General features: G+C 39.1%; 1 protein-coding gene across 1 annotated transcript; it reads left to right on the plus strand.

The window, feature by feature from the left end:
• Window positions 1-14,705: 14,705 nt before the first annotated feature.
• On the plus strand, window positions 14,706-15,716 carry Cysltr2 (cysteinyl leukotriene receptor 2). Its single transcript, XM_004665856.3, has one exon. It carries the CDS (start codon window positions 14,748-14,750, stop codon window positions 15,714-15,716), a length of 969 nt encoding a protein of 322 aa, XP_004665913.1. The 5' UTR covers window positions 14,706-14,747.
• The last annotated feature ends 4,878 nt before the right edge of the window (window positions 15,717-20,594 follow it).

Below are 20,594 nucleotides of genomic sequence, written 5' to 3' on the forward strand. Positions count from 1 at the left end.
TACCTTACTTATCTGAACTTAGGTCCTCCGGTTTGTATAGCAAACACTTGACCCACTTTCATGTTGCTATTGTCCACCTGATGTTGGCTGGGGGGTGATGTCTACCCTCTGCTCATGCCTTCATTTTCCCCTGCCATCATGGAGCTTCCCCCCTCAAGTCTGTAAGTGAAAATAAACCTCTTTTTTCCCACAAGTTGCTCTTGGTTGGATGATTTCTACTAGCAATGTGAACCTGACTGCAACACCCAGGGTTCACATCACCATGCTCAGCCACCAAATCACCTACACACTGCTTCATAAATAACTCTTAACTTCAAAATTCTGAGATGTTTTGAGCAGCATGACAGGATCTCATCTTCTCTCACTCCATCTCCTCTGGGTTGTGAATCATCAATTTGTTGGGCATATCCATGCTGTATAATCTATCTGCCTGTTAGACTTTTTTTTTCGCAATTTTTATTAACATTTTCCATAATTTTAAAAAATATCCCATGGTAATACCCTCCCTCCCACCCCCTGCTTTCCCCTTTGAAATTTCATTCTCCATCATATCCCCTCCCCATCTCAATCATTCTACTTACATATATACAATACCAACCTATTAAGTACCCTCCTCCCTTCCTTTCTCTTCCCTTTATATCTCCCCCCCCCTTTTTTTTTTCAAGGTAAGGTCTCACTGTAGCCCAGGCTGACCTGGAATTCACTATGGAGTCTCAGGGTGGACTCGAACTCACGGTGATCCTCCTACCTCTGCCCCACGAGTGCTGGTATATCTCCTTTTTAACTTAATGGCCTCAGCTACAGAGTTCTTTCCTTCTCACACAGAAGCCCAATCATCTTTAGCAAGGATCCACATATGAGAGAAAACATGTGACACTTGGCTTTGTGGGCCTGGGTTACCTCACTTAGTATAATCCTTTCCAGATCCATACACTTTTCTGCAAATTTCATAACTTCATTTTGCTTTAACACTGAGTAGAACTCCATTGTATAAATGTGCCATATCTTCATTATCCACTCATCAATTGAGGGACATCTAGGCTGGTTCCATTTCCCAGCTATTATAAATTGAGCAGCAATAAACATGGTTGATCACGTACTTCTAAGGAAATGAGATGAGTCCTTAGGATATATGCCTAGGAGTGCTATAGCTGGGTCATATGGTAGATCAATCTAGCTGTTTTAGGAACCTCCACACTGATTTCCACAATGGCTGGACCAGATTGCATTCCCACCAACAGCATAGAAGGGTTCCCCTTTTTTCACATCCCTGCCAACATTTATGATCATTTGTTTTCATGATGGTAGCCAATCTGACAGGAGTGAGATGGAATCTCAATGAAGTTTTAATCTTCATTTCCCTGATGACTAGTGACATCGAACATTTTTTAGATGCTTATATGCCACTCATATTTCTTCCTTTGAGAACTCTCTATATAGCTCCATAGCCCATTTTTTGGTTGGCTTGTTCGATTACTTATTAGTTAACTTTTTAAGTTCTTTGTATATCCTAGGTATTAATCCTCTATCAGATATATAGCTGGCGAAGATATTTTTCCCATTCTGTAGGTGGCCTCTTTACTTTTTTCACTGTGTCCTTTGTGGTGCAAAATCTTTGTAATTTCATGAGGTCTCAGTGATTAATCTGTGGTTTTATTGCCCGAGCAATTGGGCTTCTATTCAGAAAGTCTTTGCCAAGACCAATATGTTGAAGGGTTTTCCTTACTTTATCCTCTAGCATTTTTAGAGTTTCTGGTCAGATGTTAAGGTCTTTAATCCATTTGGACTTAATTCTTGTGCATGGCAAGAGAGAAGAATCTATTTTCATCCCTCAACAGATACATATCCAGTTTTCCCAACACCATTTGCTGAGGAGGCTGTCTTTTCTCCAATGAGTATTTTGGGCATTTTTATGGAATATCAGGTGGCTATACCTACCTGGACTTACATCTAGGTCCTCTATTCTGTTCCATTGATCTACATGTTGGCTTTTGTTCCATTACCACACTGTTTTTGTTACTATGGCTCTGTAGTATAGGTTAAAATTAGGTATGGTGATACCACCAGCCTTATTTGTGTTGTTCAGTATTATTTTAGATATTTGAGGTTTTTTGTGATTCCAAATGAATTTTTGGATTGTTTTTCTCTATTTCCATGAAGAATGCCTTTGGAACTTTTATGGTTTTGCATTAAATGTGTAGATTGCTTTTGGTAAGATTGCCATTTTCACAATATTGATTCTTCCAATCCAGGAACAAGGGATGTTTCTCCACTTCCAAATGTCTTCTTCAATTTCTTGCTTGAGTGTTTTAACGTTCTCATTGTAGAGATTCTTTATTGACTTGGATAGGTTTATTCCAAGCTACTTTATTTTTTTTTTTTGATGCAATTGTGAATGGAGTGATTCTCTGATTTCATCCTCTGTGTGTTTGTTGTTAGCATATATGAAGGCTACTGATTTATGTATATTTATTTGTATCCTGCTACATGGCTGTAGGGTTTTTTTTTATCAGCTTTAACAGTATGGTAATGGAGTCCTTAGGGTTCTTTATATATAGAGTCATATCATCTGCAAATAATGATATCTTGATCTCTTCCTTTCCAATTTGTATCCCTTTTATGTGTGTCTCTTACCTTATTGCTATGGCTAAAACTTCCAGAACTATATTAAATAAAAGCGGGGACAGTGGACACCCTTGTCTTGTTCCTGATTTTTGAAAAGCTTCCAGTTTTTCCCCATTTAGTAGTATGTTGGCTGTAGGCTTGTCATAAATAGCCTTTATTATATGGAGTTAAGTTCCTTTTATTCCTTTTTAGTCTCTGTAGGACTTTTATCATGAAGCTATGTTGGATTTTGTCAAACGCTTTGTCTGCGTCTATTTGAGATAATCATGTGATTTTTGTCCCTCAATCCATTTATATGATGTATTACATTTATATATTTGCATATATTAAACCATCCCCTGCATTTCTGGGACAAAGCCTACTTGGTCAGGGTGAATGATCTTTCAGATATATTCTTGTATTCTGTTTGCCAATATTTTGTTGAGAATTTTTGCATCTATGTTCATGAGGGAGATTGGTCTGTTATTTTCTTTTTTGTTCTGTCTTTGCCTCGTTTTGTTATCAGGGTGTTGTTGGCTTCATAGAAGAGTTTGGTAGAATTCCTTCTTTTTCTACTTCATGGAAAGCTTATGAAGCAATGGCGTTAGCTCTTCCTTGAAGGTCTGGTAAAATTCAGCAGTGAATCCATCTTGGCCTGGGCTCTTTTTAGTTGGGATTTTGTTGATAACTGTTGAGATCTCCATGCTTGTTATAGGTCTAATTAAGTGATTAATCTCATCTTGATTTAATTTAGGTAGGTCATATAAATCAAGGAAATCATCCATTTCTTTCAGATTTTCATACTTTGTGGAATATAAGCCTTTATAGTACGTCACTGTGATTTTTGTGAATTTCTCTGGAATCTGTTGTGTTACCTTTTTCATCTTTGATTTTATGAATATGTGTTTCTTCTCTCTTTCTTTTGGTCAGATTTGCTCAGGGTTTATCAATCTTATTTATCCTTTCAAAGAAACAACTCTTTATTTCATTAATTCTTTGGATTTTTTTGTGTGTGTCTATTTCATTAATTTCTGCCCTAATCTTTGTTTCTTCCCATCTACTGATTTTTGGTTTGCCTTGTTCTTCTTTTCACAAGCTTTCAGGTGAAGTATTAGGTCATTTACTTGTGACCTTTCTAATATCTTAATATAGGCACTTAAGGCTATAAATTTACCTCTTAGAACTGCCTTCATTGTGTCCCAGAGATTTTGGTATGTTGTATTCTCATTATCCTTTGACTCTATAAATTTTTTGATTTCCTTCTTGATTTCTTCATTGACCCATTCATCATTTAGTAGTGTATTGTTTAGTTTCCACGATTTTGTGTATGCTCTATAGCCTTTCTTGCTACTGATTTGTAGTTTAATTCCATTGTGGTCAGATAGAATGTAAGAAATTGTTTCAATTTTCCTGAATTTGTAAAGATTTGCTTTGTGTCCTAATATATGGTCTATTTTAGAGAATGTTCCATGTGCTGCTGTAAAGAATGTATATTCTGCAGCCTTTGGATGAAATGTCCTGTACATATCTGTTAGGTCCATTCCTTCTATGACCTCATTTAGTCCAGATGCCTCTCTGTTTATTTTTTCCAGGGATGACCTGTCAATTGATGAGAGTAGGGTGTTTAATTCACCCACTAACACTGTGTTTGGTGTTATCTGTGACCTTAGTTCTAACAGTGTTTGTTTGATGTATTGGGGTGCCCCCATGTTAGGTTCATATATGTTCAGGATTGTAATGTCCCCCTGCTGGAGTGTGCCCTTAATTAATATAAAGTGACCATCCTTATCTTTCTTGACTAACATTGGACTGAAATCTACATTGTCAGATATTAGGATAGCAACCCCTGCTTGTTTGCTAGGTCCATTTGCTTGTCCACTGTTTTCCACCCTTTGGCCCTAAGATAATGTCCATCGTTTGTAGAAAGGTGAGTTTCTTGGAGACAAGAAATTGTAGGATCCTGCTTTTTAACCCAGTCTGTCAGTCTATGTCTTTTGGTTAGGGCATTGAGGCCATAGATATTACTGAAGTGATAGTGATATTACTGAAAGGTGTTTATTTATGTTTGCCATTTTTTTGTGGTTCCAGTTCAACCTTTGCTTTCTTGTGTTAATTATTATTTTGAGTATTGCTTGTCTTTTCTAGGTTCCTTATATATGTGCTTTTCCTTCTCTTTGGCATGGAGGATTCTTTCAAGTATTTTATGTAGAGCTGGTTTGGTCATCAAATACCCCTTTAGCCTGTTTTTTCATGGAATGTCCTTATTTCTCTATCTATTTATATGGATAGCTTTGCAGGAAAAAGTAACCTTGGTAGACAGTTGTTATCTTTCCGAATTCAGAATACATCACTCTAAACCCTTCTGGCCTTTAAAGTTTGTGTTGAGTAATCTGCTCTAAACCTCATGGGCTTGCCTTTGTAGGTAACTTGATTTTTCTCTCTGACTGCTTTCAATATTTTTCCTTTGGATTGTGTGTTTGGTAGTTTGATTATAATATGGCGAGGAGAGGTTCTTTCCAGGTTTTGTCTGGCTGGGGTTCTGAAGGCTTCCTGTATCTGCATTGGCACCTCTTTCCCAATTTGGCAGAAGTTTTCTTCTATGATTTTGTTGAAGATGCCTACTATGCCTTTGAGTGAGATTTTTCTCCTTCTACTATGCCCTGAATCCTTATGTTTGATTTTTTCATAGTGTCCTGAATATCTTGAAATTCCCACTCATACTTTTCTATAAGTTTGTCTTTCTCTTTGTTGGACTGTATTAGATTTGCCACCTGGTCTTCTAGCTTAGATCTTCTGTCCTCTCCTTCATCCATTCTACTTGTGAGATTTTCCACAGAGTTTTTTTTTTTTTTTCATTACATGTATTCCTAATTTATAGTAATTCTGACTGGTTTTTCTGTATTATTTCTATTTCCTTATTTATGTCTTGTATTGCCTTCTTTCTTTCATTTAATTGGTGTCCTGCATCTTCTTTGATTCCTTTGATTTGTTTTTTGACTTCTTTGAACATATTTACAATCATTCTTTTGAAATCTTTCTCAAGCATTTCCTCCAACTTGTTCTCACTGGATGTCATCTCTGATACATTCATATTTTTTGGTGGATTTATATTGTCTTGACTTTTGGTGTTTCTTGTGTTATAATGCATATATTTTTGCATCTTGGATTATGTTAATGCTTGGATTTTCTAGTGTGCTGGGTACTCTTAGCTGGATCAATTGATCTGATGTTATATATCTTCAGTGTTGGAGATTAGGATGCTAGGTGTGGCTCTTAACACTCTCAGAGTGTCTAGAAAAGTGTTCCTAGGGGTTGAGTTTGCCTGCTATGGGAGTATTCAAATAGGCTGAGTGGAACAAAGTACAGGTAGATTCTAAAATTTAACTAAAAACTGTACACATTCTATCAACAACAGCACTGTGTGTTTATGCAAGAGTAGGTGTTATAACAACCAGATCCTCTATGAACAAAGAGGTTAAGATTTCTGGTTCCAAGTCAGCTTTGACCAAGTGAGACCCTTCCCTGGTGCAATCCCAGTTACCTTTGTGGATGATTTTGGTCTCAGTCAAGTAGGCTGGCTGGGTCACTGGACTGTTGTTCTTTTTTCCAGAGCTGGGCACTGGCTTTTCCTGCAGGTAAAATTGAGCCTGGCAACCGTGGCCCTGCAGATGGCCACCCCTGCTGCTGGAAGTGCCACTGCTGCTGCTGGGGAAGCTGCCACTGCTGGTTCTGCTGCTGCTGCTGAAGCTGCCTCTGCTGGGTCTGCCACTGCTGCTGCTGCTGCTGGACCCACCACTGCTGCTGCTGAAACTGTTGCTGTTGCTGCTGAAGCCACTGCTGCTGGGCCTGTCTCTGCCACTGTTGGGTCTGCCACTGTTGCTGCTATAGCTGCCGCTGCCGGAGCTGTTGCTGCCACTGCTGGAGACACTGTTGCCAGTGCTGGAGCCGCTGTTGCCGGTGCCGCAGCTGCTGCCCTTGCTGCCAGAGCCAGAGCCATGGCTTCCACTACCACTTATGCTGCCAGAGCCGGGCACCACTGATGAAGCTGCTTTATCCTGCCTGTGTGGGCTCTGGATGCTCTGGGACTCTCCTACTTCTCTGCTGCCATTGTAATTTCTCTTACACCTCACTTTTAAGTAAAAGTGTGTATTTTTCTGGGTTTTCTTTGGCTTTTTCTCCCCTAGGCTGCTTTGGCGTGGTTCCTATGCTACCATCTTATCCAGAAGTCCCCTGGTAGTCTTAAGTAGCATAGGTGACTATCTGTGTGTCTCCAGAGGGAAGGCATGCATCTTCCTTCCATGACTCTAACTTCTGTCAGCATTTGCAGACCTGAAGATCATCCTCTCCCCTCAACAGTTATTCTTTGAACTGCTGTTCCTGACATTGGCTTCCCCTCCAGGCCTCCCTACATCTACTGTTAGAATCTATACGCTACAGTGTGAACATGCTACCATATTTTAAGGGACCTAATTACCCATAGAGTAAAATGCACACTTGTTAGTATGGATACAGGGCCCTCTTGAACAATTCTCTGTCCAGCCTGTCTTCTCTTGCATGCTTCTTTTAGACTATCTTGTAATACTTACATTTCCCCCAATTTTAGATGTATTCTTGGTTTTAGATCTTTATGCACACCTTTCCTCTGTCTGGAATCTTTGATATTCTCTTCTTATCTAACCTTTCTAAATCTCAAGGAAGCTCTCCTTTATCACCTGCCCCGCAACTTCTACCCCTCTCTAACACATTATCATGCACGCTATAGTTCTTGCTGATGGCCCTTCCCCCTACACAGCTTGTATATATGCATGGCTTACTTACTCACCACTCTGGAGGTTTATTTCTGTAAGTTTTCTTCACTGTCATATACACAAAGCTTGGAATATGTAAAATTGAGACACCCTCAAGGGATGAGAGTAGGCAATGGCCAAACAGAATATTGCACAGACTTATATGTTGAGTAGGCTTTGCACTACTATTTCTTAACGTTTCTGAAAAAGACCACTTTCCTGAGAGTTGTTTTCCTATTCAGGTGGTTAACCGGCCTGCTTGGACCAACCTGCATGCATGTACACATGCATGCATGGGTGTGTGAAAGTTTGTGTATGTACATGTTTGTGCAGGAGTGTAGGCACATGTGTGCATGTGCACATGGAATTCAGAGAATAATATCCTGTGTCATTCTTCCATCTCTTTTTGAGATAGTCTCTTTTACCAATTAGGCTAGACTGGCTACCAGTGAACTCCTGGGATCTTCTTGACTCCACATCTCCAGTGCTGAGATTATAGGTATGTGCCCATAAATGAAAAGTCACTGTTGATGGAGAGTGATTGGTGGGGATGGGGAGGCCTCTGCATCAAGGTCTAAAAATCCCATGAGAATGCATCAAAATAAATTTGATTTATACTATTAACAGAAAATACAGTTCTCACTTTAAAGGGTATAAGACATATTCTTGAGCCAAATATGAGTGAACATGACCCTGGAACACAGATTCAGGTAATTTCAAATACCGTATTCCAACATAATGATTTCATGAAGGTTTTATGGTTATAGAACAAAAAGGGTCAGAAGTAAAAGTATTTTCCTTCGTGGGGATATCAGGTAGGCAGCTTATAGAAAAAAACATTAATAACTGTTATCTAATGACTTTCTTCATTTTTGGGTTGGTGGAAGCTAGTGGTCTGCTGTTAATACATTCCAAAGATTTTACCAGGTAGTCAAAAGTATATTAGGTCAAACAAAGAGGTGAGCAATGAATGGCTATTAGAAGGATTAAAGATATTTCAAGATAATTTTGGTCCTGGATTTTAAACATTCCAATTTTCCAAAATCACAAACTTCTAATCAGTCAATCAGCTTTTGTTGAATATATAACATATGTATGGCTTTTTTCTCCCTAGAAACTTCAGTTCACAATACTTAATTTATTTATGCTTAAAATAACTTTTCTGAGGTTTTGAACAGTTGAACATGAAGACGACACCAGAACATCCATGTAAATCATTTCTTTCCAGCAGCTTTTAGTTGGTCTTGTCACATGATTTTCTTGGTAACTCAGTTGTTGAGTTTGCTGCTACCATTACCTGTCTCTTCTTTGTTGTTTGATTGCTAGGAAGGCTGTGGGGGCCAGACCTTATTCTCCCTTTGTGCTAAGCCTCCCCTTAGGACAGTAAGCTATTCATACATTTGCTCTTCTGCCATAGACATAGTGAAAATTATGAGGCCAAATGATTTCCCAGTATCTTAAATTTACTTCTTCATATCCTTCTCAGTTTCCTGCCACATACTTAATTGAGCTGGCTGAATTTTCATTGTGTTATTTTATTGGTACATCAAATAGGCAGATTGTCTCAGCCCTCTTTCCCCCTCTTCATGTTTATTTGTTTATTCCAGAGAAATGTTGCACTGTGTGGGGGTCCAAGCTAACCCAGGCACAAGTAGAGGAATCAAAGCAAAGCAATACTGAGACTCAAGATTACCCCTGGTGTTGGTCTTTTCCTGATCCTGTGCCTTGTTTGAGATTTACTTTCCAGCTCATTAGGGGTTATGGACCCCAATCTGGCATCCCTGGACAGATTTGCTGTGCCTGGGGGCCTGGTTACACTGACCAGACCTTCTTGCAGCTCCAAAGTTCTCTGCTTACACTGTCTGGTAATATGGACCTTAAATTTCTATTGACTGACCTCTGCAGCAAGCTCTGCCTTCCTACCACTTATGTCTATCTTTTATGATGAGTTCTTGTCTATGGTCTTACCTTCCAACTTCCATATCCTGACTAAAATAAAGGACTTTTATCTATACCTGTAGGTAACAGTATCCCTAAAGGCTGGCCAAATCCTACAAAGGAGTGGTCCAGGGCCAAACCCTAATCACCTGATCTCCAGCCTATTCTCATTGTAGTTTATAATCCCTGTTGGACTTTATATGGAATGAGGCTTTTTTGGTCAAAGAGTTTAAGGACTTGATTGCATTTGAGTCTGTTTCTACTCTTCTAGACCCTTCTCTGAATGCTTAGGTACAAGCCTTCCCTTTGATTATTACAGAATCTTGGCTCCAAAATCAAGATAAGACATTTCCCCAGAAGGACAAGACTTAGAGTTTTGAAAAAATGCTATTTAGGGCTAGAGAGATGGCTTAGCAGTTAAGGCACTTGCCTGCAAAGCCAAAGGACCCAGGTTTGGTTCTGTAGGTTCCATATATGCCAGATGCATAAGGTGGTGAATGCATCTGGAGTTCATTTGAAATGGATGGAGGCCCTGGTGTGCCCATTATCTCAAATAAATAAATGAAAATTAAAATATTAAAAAGTGATGTATTATGAAAATATCATAAACATGTTGTGATAATCTGATAGTAATCATTGTTTCTGTAGAGTGTGTCTTTCTAACAAACACCAAGAGAAGTATACTCTTTATACCTTGTGTGAATATAAGAGTTGATGAATTCATCTACCGTGGCTAATAGGATGACAGAAATTGAAGTTACATCATCATTATGATCATTTATGAGGGGACACAGCTAGGGAACACTCCACGAAGTACAAAGACCCTGTGCATCACGTAATTTCTCCTCTCTTGTGCTCTCTGACATCCACTTTGTGAAATAGATAGTATAGATCCCTGCTGTAGGTTGGATTATGTCTGGCAAAACACATGTACTATCCTCACTCAGCTATGAATGAGGCTTTAATTAGAAATGGGACCTTTGTCTATGTGACATTAAGATAAGGCCATACTGGATAAAGTGAGTCATAAGCCCAATATGACTGGTGCTCCTAAAAAAAGAGGAGAAGACAGAGAAACAGAAGAAAATCCACATATGATGACAGTATCAAGGACTGGAGTGATATGTCTATGAGTCACAGCATGTCAAGGACTGCTCATATCTACTAGAAGATAGAAGGCAAAAAGGATTCTTCTTTCTAACAACTTGATTTGAAAGTTACAGGTTCTAGAATATTAAGAATACTTTACTAAGATAGTTCTAGGAAGCTAGTACAATTTCCATTTCAAAATGAAGTAAGGGATGCTCAGAAATGTTAATTTACCCAACCATGAGTGCTCAGAGCTCCTTGACTCCAACACTTGAATCCACAACTTCCCCACTGCCCTGGCTGCTTGATGTGTCCCAGAAGGATTGGTTCCCTTTCTCTTCTGTCAAAGTCACAGCCCAGATCCATTGTAAAGTCACAGTGGAAGCCACCTCACAACTTCAAGTCACAGTGGTATAACATTAGTTCTATGGGATGTTAGAATGTGTTAATGTGCAAACAATAATAATAATCAAAAAACAAGAAAGGAGAGAAAATATGTATAAATCAGGCTTCTGCAGGGCTCCTTGGAGCCTTAAAATGCATCACAATTTCTCATGAGATAGACAGAGACTAGAGCTTGCTGTGTTCTTAGGCCAATTTTGCTATGGAAGCTTTTTCTTTTGTAGAGTATCTCATTGGATTCATGTTCTGTGGAAGATAGATTGGGAAGTACCAAATTAAAGAAGAAAATGAAGCTTTCAAAACTATTTTATTTGTTATGTGTTAGGGGAGAGAGAAAAATAACTGGCATGCCAAGGCTTCCTACCAGTGCAACTGAACTCCAGATGCATGTGACACTGTGCATCTGGCTTTACATAGGTACTGGATAATCGAACCAGGGCCATTAGACCTTGAAAACAAGTGCTCTTAATCACTGAGCCATCTCTCTAGCCTCTTGAGTGATCAGGAAGGGAGGCAGAACATGGTTCATGGTGGGAGTGATAGTCTAAAATATCTGAACTCTAACATTAATCCTGAATAAACATAGCTTGTGTGCGACAGTAGTTGTCAGACTGATACCTGTACACAAAAACATTGTCCCAGCCAGTGCAGACAGACTTTTGGTTAAGGTGGTTGTGTAGGAACCACATCAAATCAGCCTAGGGGAGAAAAAGCCAAAAAAAAAAAAAAAAAGCACAATACACTCTTCTACTAAAAAGTGAGGTGTATAAGTGAGGTGTATAAGAAATTACCAACTATAGCAGTAGGAGAGGTCCAGAGTATCTAGAGCCCACAGAAGCAGGCAGAAGTGGCTCCAGCAGCTGCAGCACCAGGTCCGCCTGGCTCTAGCCATAAGGTTCAGCCTGAGCCACAGGAAAAGCCCAGTGAGGAGATTCTCCACTCACATCGGAGTGCCTTGCAAACTCAAGAAACATGAAGAGAGGACAACAGGAAAGAACAAAGGAGCAACTCATGAGGAAGACAATTGTGAGGACCAGAGGGAAAACATCAGCCACCTCCCCTCCCCCACCACCAATGTAAGTGCCAGCAAGCACCAGAGACCTGGGGAAGGGAGTTCACCTACACAGCACCCAACAGGCAAGACACAACAATACAGCAATGCAGCCAACCTACCTGGACCCACAGTGCAACAAAGTGGGACCCAAGCAGGAGTGCAGCATAGTTGAAACCAAAATCATCTCAAAAGGTAACTGGGATTACACCAGAGAAGGGTCTCACATGGTCACAAGCTGACTTGGAACACTCAGCAGACCAGAAATCTTAGCCTCCTGGTTGACAGGATTAATGTTGTGGGGTAACACACATCCTAAGGGACTGTGACTTTGAGGATCTGGTTGTCATAATACCTACCTTTGCATAAATGCTCTGTGCTGTTTTTCATTGAATGTGTACATTGTTTAGTTAAATTATGGAATGTGCCTGTACTTTGTTCCACTCAGCTTTCTTGAATACTCTCATAGCAGGCAAACCCAACATCTAGGGTCACTTTTGTAGTCACTCTGAGAGTCTTAAGAGTCACAACTATTAATGATAGTGTAATATTGAAGTCTCCATCTATGATGGTGTTGGTGTTTATTTCTGCTTTGTTGACAAGTAGGTGTTGTTTTATAAAAGTGCAGTGCACCCGTGTTTGATGCATACAAATTTATGATTGTGATGTCCTCATACTGGATCATTACCTTCATGACTAAGAAGAGTGGTCTTCTTTGTCCTTTTTGATTACTTTTGGTTTGAAGTTTATTTAACAGAAACACCTGCTTGTTTCTTATTTTCATTTCCTTTCACCTTGAGGAGGTGTCTGTTTTTAGTTGTGAGATTGGTTCTTGAAGACAATAGAAAAATTCACTTTTATGATCCATCCTGTTAACTTTTGTCTTTTGATGTGTGAGTTAAGACCATCAATATTTAAGTTTATAACTGCGATGTTCAATTTAATCTCTGCTATGATGGGGCATTTTATGGGGTTTGGTGTTTTCTTGTGCATTGCACTTTTTGAGCCTGCTTTAGTTTTGTTTATTGTGATGTTCTTGTAGGTTCTTGAGTTTGGTTGTCTGACTCTTTTGTGGATTATCCTCTGAAGTATTCTCTGTAGGTTTGGCTTTGTGTTTATATAATCATAGAGCTTACTTTTTGTCATGGAAAGTTTTCCTTTTGACATCTATTATGAGAGATACTTTCTGTAGGTACAGTAGTTGGGTTGGAAACTATAGTTTTTTTAAGACTCTAAGTGTTCCATTCCAGGACCTTCTGTCTTTTAAGGTTCCCACTGAGAAATATGAGGTAATTCTGATGGAATTGCCATTGTATATAGTGAGTTGTTTCTCTCTTGCTGCTTTTCACACTCAATCTTTGTTTTCATTGTTAAGAGTTTCAACTAGGATGTGCCTTGAAGAGTTTCTTCTTTGGTCTTCTCTGATGTTCTGTGAGCTTCTTCTATCTGGATATGCTTCTCTTTTGAGAGATTGGGAAGTTCTTCTTCAATAATTTTGTTGAATATGTTCTCTATACCTCTGGCCCTCTTTCTTCCCCTTTTGGTCTGGTTGTTTTAGGGTAACCTACAATTCTCTCATGTTCTGTTCACATGACCTTTTGAGTTTAGCAAAGTTTTTGACTTCAAATCAACTTGTTCTGTCTTGCCTTCCAGCTTACAGGTTCTGTCTTCTACATGAGTGACTCCATTAGTGAGGATTTCTACAGAGGGTCTTACAAACTCTATTTGATTTTCATTTTCTGTTGTGTTATTTTGCATTGTGTTCATATCTTTTTTGAAGTACAATTTCAATTTGAGGTCTGATTTTCTTGATGCTTCCTGGAATTCATTCTTACATTTTATAATGTCTTCATTAAGTTCAATCAGCTGGTTATTGTGATCCTCTATTTGTTGACTCATCTTCCATTCATTTATCTCTGTTTTGATGCATCAGTGGTTTTCTTCAATTAAGTCAAGCCTAGTAACAAAAGCTGTGTGCTTTAAGAGATGATTCTGCTAAATTTCATTTATGTGATTGTTGGCTTTTTGATCATTTGCTTCCAATTCAGCAATTATCTTGATCATTTATCTCTGTTTTGATGCTTCTGTGGTTTTCTTCAATTAAGTCAAGCCTAGTAACACTTTCCAGAGCAGGGGATCCAGGAATTGGGGACCCAGTGGTAGGTCAGTCTGGAAGCCAGAGCAAAAAGTCTGCTTCAGCAGCAAACACACCAGGTCCAGGCCACCCCAAACTAGGAGCAGGGGTACCAGAACCAGGGAACTGGGAGCACGCTGTTTTTGAAATATCACATTTTCCCTATTATTCTGATATTCCAAGGTTATGTCTTCTATTACTTCTCTCCTGCTTAGTGATTTTCCTTTAGTTATTCTTTTAGGGTTAGTATTCTGGCAGATTTTTTTAATCACTTGAAAAAGTCATACCTCTAGGAGTATCTTTTTTTTTTTTTTTTTTTGCTAGATATAAAACTTTAGGTTAGGTAGTCTTTCTACACTTGAAAAATGTCATGCTATTTCTTCCCTTGATCGTATCTGATAAGAACTCTGTTACCCAATAGATTTAGGCTGTAGTTTCATAAAAAGGTCAAAACTTTTCCAGGTTTGAGGTTTAAGATTCAGCCAAATAAATTATTGATTATTCCCTATTTTATAAATTAGAATTTTTGGTGAAATATAAAGCATCATATTATAAACTTAACTAGTATTTCTCAAAGAAAAACTTGCATTTCTCCCCATTGAGCCCTAAAAATATGTAATGAGTGACTAAGAAAGGAAAAGGAACATTACCAAGTAACTTTTTTTTTTTTTTTTTTTGGTCTTTCCATCTCCACATAGAGAGAAAATATATGTTCTAGCCTGCATCCTGCTCCATATCAAAAATGGAACCAACTGAAACCTTCAACAATAACAGCAACAGTAACTGCACAATTGAAAACTTCAAGAGAGAATTTTACCCAATCACATACCTGATAATATTTGTCTGGGGAGCTTTGGGAAATGGATTTTCCATATATGTTTTTCTTCAGTCTTATAAGAAGTCCACATCTGTGAATGTTTTTATGCTCAACCTGGCCATTTCAGACTTCCTGTTCACAAGCACACTGCCCTTTAGAGCTGACTATTACTTCAGAGGTTCCAACTGGATATTTGGGGACTTGGCTTGCAGAATCATGTCCTATTCCTTGTATGTCAACATGTACACCAGCATTTATTTCCTAACGGTGCTGAGTGTTGTGCGTTTCCTGGCCACTGTTCACCCATTACAGCTCCTCCATGTCACCAGCATCAGGAGTGCCTGGGTGATCTGTGGAATCATCTGGATCTTTATCATGGCTTCCTCAGCAATGCTTCTGAAAAGTGGCCATGAGAAAAAGAACAACATCATATCATGCTTGGAGCTGAATCCCCATAAACTTAATAAGCTGTTAATCATGAACCACATTGCCTTAGTGGTGGGCTTCCTGCTGCCCTTCCTCATACTCAACATCTGCTATCTGCTAATCATCCGTGCCCTGTTAAAGGCAGAGATCCCAGAGTCAGGTCTGCGTGCTTCTCATCGGAAAGCACTAACCACCATCATCATTACCTTGATCATCTTCCTTCTCTGTTTCCTGCCATATCACACCCTGAGGACCCTCCACCTGGTCACTTGGAGCACAACTTCTTGTGGAGATGAGCTGCACAAAGCCATGGTTATCACCCTGGCTTTGGCTGCAGCCAATAGCTGCTTCAATCCCTTCCTCTATTATTTTGCTGGGGAGAATTTCAAAGATAAATTAAGGGGTGTATTCCGAAAAGAACATCTAAAGAAAGCAAAGGCAAAGTGCAGCTTTCGTTTTTGTGTGTAGTTGAAAACAGAAGTAGAAAAGTGGAGGTTTGTTCAGGAATCTTATTATCCAGTTGGAGAACATCATTCACACATCTTTAAATTACGTAGCATTTGTATCACTACCAACAAGCATTGATTTTCAACATTTGGCTGAGCACAGCTTTTGTTGACGAAACCTAACTTTATGATATCCTCTTCCCCAGCTCCACTTCCTTCTTTCATCCCTTCAGATACAGCCAGATAACAAACCTACTGGAAGCCCCAGTGCAAGTAAAAAGAACATCTTAAGAACTCAGGGGAGACTTTGATTGTGAAGAGGAAGGCTTCCCTGTAATAAACCAAGACAAGGCTCCAGACAAGGATGGTGAGAAAAAAAATGGGGAGGATTACAGTGAAAGACAACTAGTGATGAATAGGGAGAAACAGAAATTTCATTTGGCCTTGGGAATGGGGTTCTAACAAACTGAATATAAGAATATGCCCATTGTCTCTTACTAGGGGCTAGGAAGCACAGGAGCCATGTGTGTTGGGGGTCTGGGAAACTTACTTAGGGGCTAGAAGAACTGTGTATGGAATAAAGGAAAAGGATACACGCACACACACATACACACACACAGACATACACTTGGGTTTGGGTTGATGCAGTCTCATTAATCCACTTGGATAATATAATAAAGGAGGTGGCTCTAAGTGTTTGAGTTGGGCAGTCAGGAAAAGGGTGGGGGGAGGGAGAGAGTTTCAAAAGTTATCATACCTGTGAGGTTTTATTAACCTGTGAATGTGAATGTGAGTAGACAGTACTTTTAAAAAGTCCTTGACAATAGAAGGGGATCCTTTCTATGCACAGAAACAGACTACAGATACTATCAACTGCTAACATGATCACTGTGCTGCCAGTAATGAAGTGCCATCCCATGCTGGGAAGCCTGTGCAGGCACTTTACATTCATTAATCTCACATAGTCCTCCCACAAAATCTCTAAAAGTACATTTCAGGTGGAAAAAAAAAAAAAAAGGAAGCTCAGAAAAATAAAGTGCGTCCACAATCACATAGGTAGGTAGAGTCTTAAAAACCTCTTTATAGAAATGGTGGTCGGTGCTCTCTTCACTGCTACCCTTGTGAACCTGTATGGACACTGAAATTCTGAATAAAAACTCCCCTTTCCACCAGACGTATAAATCTTCCTCATCCTTGCCGGGTGTGGTGGCACGCTCCTTTAATCCCAGCACTTGGGAAGCAGAGGTAGTAGGATCGCCATGAGTTCAAGGCCATCCTGAGACTACGTAGTGAATTCCAGGTCAGTCTGAGCTAGAGTGAGACCTACCTTGAAAAGAAAAAGAAAAAACAAAGATGAAAAAAGAAAAGGGAAAAGAAAAAGGAAGAAGAAAAAAAGAAAAAGAAAAAATCTTCCTCCTCATCATGAGAAAATTAAGGTTTTATTTTTGGAGTTATTAAGTTCTGGCACAGCAGGATAAGAACAAGGTTTTATTATAAAGCTGGGAAGTACTAAAACAGTGTTTGTATGAAGCAAAGACTACTGTGAACTACTGGAAAACTACTGGACCCTAGAAGAATGACTGACAGGTACTGACAGTTGGGAATCTCCAACCCCAAATCTGGAACTCTGTCCTACTACTCACCTGACAGTGAAGGCCACAGTAGATCAAATCCCTTCCATTCCCAGAGAACATCTAGTTAACTGTCATAGCTTCACAACTGATTATAAACATCATTGATCACATGCTTTAGAATGAAATCTTCTAACTTGCAAGACACTAACAAATAAATGAGCATAGATTGAGATGTTTTCAGTAGGAAATACTTCAACATTTTATTACTCTTGTACTTTTATCTGAAAGCTACTGTAGATGCATTCCTCCAAACAAGAGATTAAGTCAAGAGAGAGGAACACATGGTAACCAAGAAAACAAGAATCAAATACAGAGGAGAGAGAAAGACAAAGACAAGTACCCAGATGTTGATATTCAAAAGGAGTAGAAAACAACTCAGGTTGGAACTGGAATCTAAGAGAATGCTAGGAAGGAATAGCTAAAGGAACAATAAGAAACCAACTGACTTACACACATGGAGAAGGATTTATATTTCTCTTGGAAAGCTTGACATGAACTAAGTAGTGACAAGCACAAAGAAAAATACACAAGTAAAGGGACAATGTAGTTATTATTATGCTAGAGAAAAGGACACTCTGTATAAGAGATAACAACTTTAGCACATTAGATAGCTGAATATTTACATAGACAAGCATACAAATATAGAAATACTTTAACGTAATTTTTCAGGAAATGATACGCATGAATTGGGAAGAGATATTAGAAACCCAAGTTTCCATTCTGCTTCAGAGAGAATTCATATGAATGAAAACTGGAGAATGATAAATAGGTGCACAAACATGTTATATAGCAGCAGGAGATACACACCAGGGAAGCAGCAAAAAGAATGGGCAGAGATGGCCTCTGGTGGGAGTAGTGGTGGGGGTGGGGGTGGGGAGAATGAAATGGGAGCATCTTAAGAATTTTTTGAAAGAATAATTTGTGAATATACATTGATGAAATAAAATAAAAAGTTAATGTTAAATTTTAAAAATTATTTATTTGAGAAAGAGGGAAAGAGACAGATAGAGAGAGAATGGGTATTCCATGGCCTCTAGCCACTGCAAACAAACTCCAGACACATGCACTACCTTGTGCATATGGCTTTATGTGGATACTGGGGAATTGATCCTAGGTCCTTTGGCTTCACAGGCAGATGCCTTAACCACTAAGCAATCTCTCCAGCCCCCCAATTCTTAGTTATTAAAGAGACAAGGATCATAAGAGAAATGCACTACGGAGAGGCCTCTTATCTGGTGAAGTATATTGTCTTGAAGGAGAAACAAAAACAGAAGTCTTGATTTGCTAAATGAAGGCCAAAAGTGTCCTGCAGTTTTAGATATAGCTCTTTTGTTTAGGAGATTAGGTATCTCTGCAGCCAAGCATACACACTATTCAACTGGGAGAAAAGACTTCTGTTTTGCAAACTTAGAATTAAAATGCTGGAACTATGCTTTTTCAATAGGTACTTAAGATACAAAAGTTATTATGTTTTTATGATTTTGTTATATGATTAATATTCTATTTTAGATTTAATAATTATAACTTTTCTTAAGCAGAGATGATGCTACAGAGGCCAAAATGTGTTGTGAGAGGAGATTGGCAAAGTTGATATAGAGAATTCTATGGAGAGTTCACTTTTCGATGTGAAAAAAGAGGTTTGAAAATAGAAACCTAGTCAGAAGAGAAAAATTAGGAAGACCAAAATATGGTGATGAAAGCACCTTAGACTAGGACAATCTATCCCCAAGTAGATAGAGACAATGACTTAAAACTAAGAGAGGCCACAAAAATATAATGAAAAAAGCCTTGTTATAATGTTAATATGCATGCTAACTCCAATTTCCTGAGAACTCTCCTATTTCAAGGTAGTTCTTCCTCTGTTTTATTTTTATTTTTTAATTTTGTCTCTTTCTTTGTCCTCCTCCCTTAAGTATGCCAAACTGTTGATGAGCTCAGAAGCATGCTGGGTGCTGGTCTTGTGGGGGTATTGGTACTCACTGTGGGGTCATGAATGTACCAGTTTGTGATGCAACAATTTTTGATTTCCCTTATATGCCACTATATTCTCCAAAGAGAATCTGAGGGGCCTGAAGAGATGGATTAGTGGTTAAAGGCACTTGCTTGCAATGCCCAGTGACCTAGGTTTGGTTTCCCAGTACCCAGGTAAAACCAGATGTACAAGCATCTGGAGTTCATTTTCAGTGGCAAGAGGCCCTGATGTTCTCTCTCTTTCTCTATCTCTTTCTCTTTCCTCTCCTTTTCCCCCTCCTCCCCTTTTCCTCTCTGCTTTCAAATAAATATAATTGAAAACAAATGAATGAGTAAATAAATAAAGAAAATCCAATACAGACCCTCTGTGTGGTGTTTCAGTCCATTCCTCAATGAAGGCCACAGGCAGAATCAGAGTCTATTTCTTTGAGACCATATATCCTGTTTACCTTTGGTTACCTCCCATTTTGGAGCTCAGTGCTGCCTCGTTTCACTAATCCAGTGAGCAATGTTTATGGTCATAGGAAAATTTCTCTTAGAATTTCACCATCATGGGTTTGTTCTCTCTCTAAACTTGAACAACTCGGTTTCAACTGACTTATAGTTCTGATAAAGGTTGTATCTCTTATGTAGCAACTTCCTTTGCCTACCTCATTGGCCCAGCCAGTTTCCCCATCAATCCCAGTGGTCTATGCTCCACTTTTTTGTTGTTGTTGTTCATTTTTATTTATTTATTTGCGAATGAGAGAGAGAGAGAAAGAGAAAGAGGCAGATATAGAGAGATTGAGAATGGGCACACCAAGGCTTCCAGCCACTGCGAACGAACTTCAGACATGTGTGCCTCCTTGTGTATCTGGCTAACGTGGGACCTGGGGAACCGAGCCTTGAACCGGGGTCCTTAGGCTTCACAGGCAAGCGCTTAACTGCTACGCCATCCCTCCAGCCCTATACTCCACTTTTGGCTATTTAAGTAGTCTTTTATTGATGACAAAGTAGAAAAAATTAGAAATAATATTACTTTATTCTAAGCCAGACTTTTAAATTAAGGCTTCTTAATTTCATTCACATGCATCTCTAATTTAGTCTCACAAGTTATTTCGCTGGATGCATGTTGTATGTCAGCTACCATTCTTGACACCTTAAAGGCTTACAGATGAGTAGGACATATGCTAGCAATGGAACAACATACACAGATCAAACACCAAGATATAACTCAGGAAGGAGTAGGTGTTGCAAGTAAGAGTCCCCAGAAAGCACTGGCAGAACACAAAGAAGGAAGTCTAGTTCAAGTGAAG

This window comes from Jaculus jaculus, chromosome 3, assembly GCF_020740685.1.
Source record: "Jaculus jaculus isolate mJacJac1 chromosome 3, mJacJac1.mat.Y.cur, whole genome shotgun sequence".
In the NCBI taxonomy this organism is placed as follows: domain Eukaryota; kingdom Metazoa; phylum Chordata; class Mammalia; order Rodentia; family Dipodidae; genus Jaculus; species Jaculus jaculus.

Coding starts and splice junctions, on each gene's coding strand:
- Cysltr2 (XM_004665856.3), top strand. CDS start 14,748: ATGGAACCAACTGAAACCTTCAACAATAACAGCAACAGTAACTGCACA.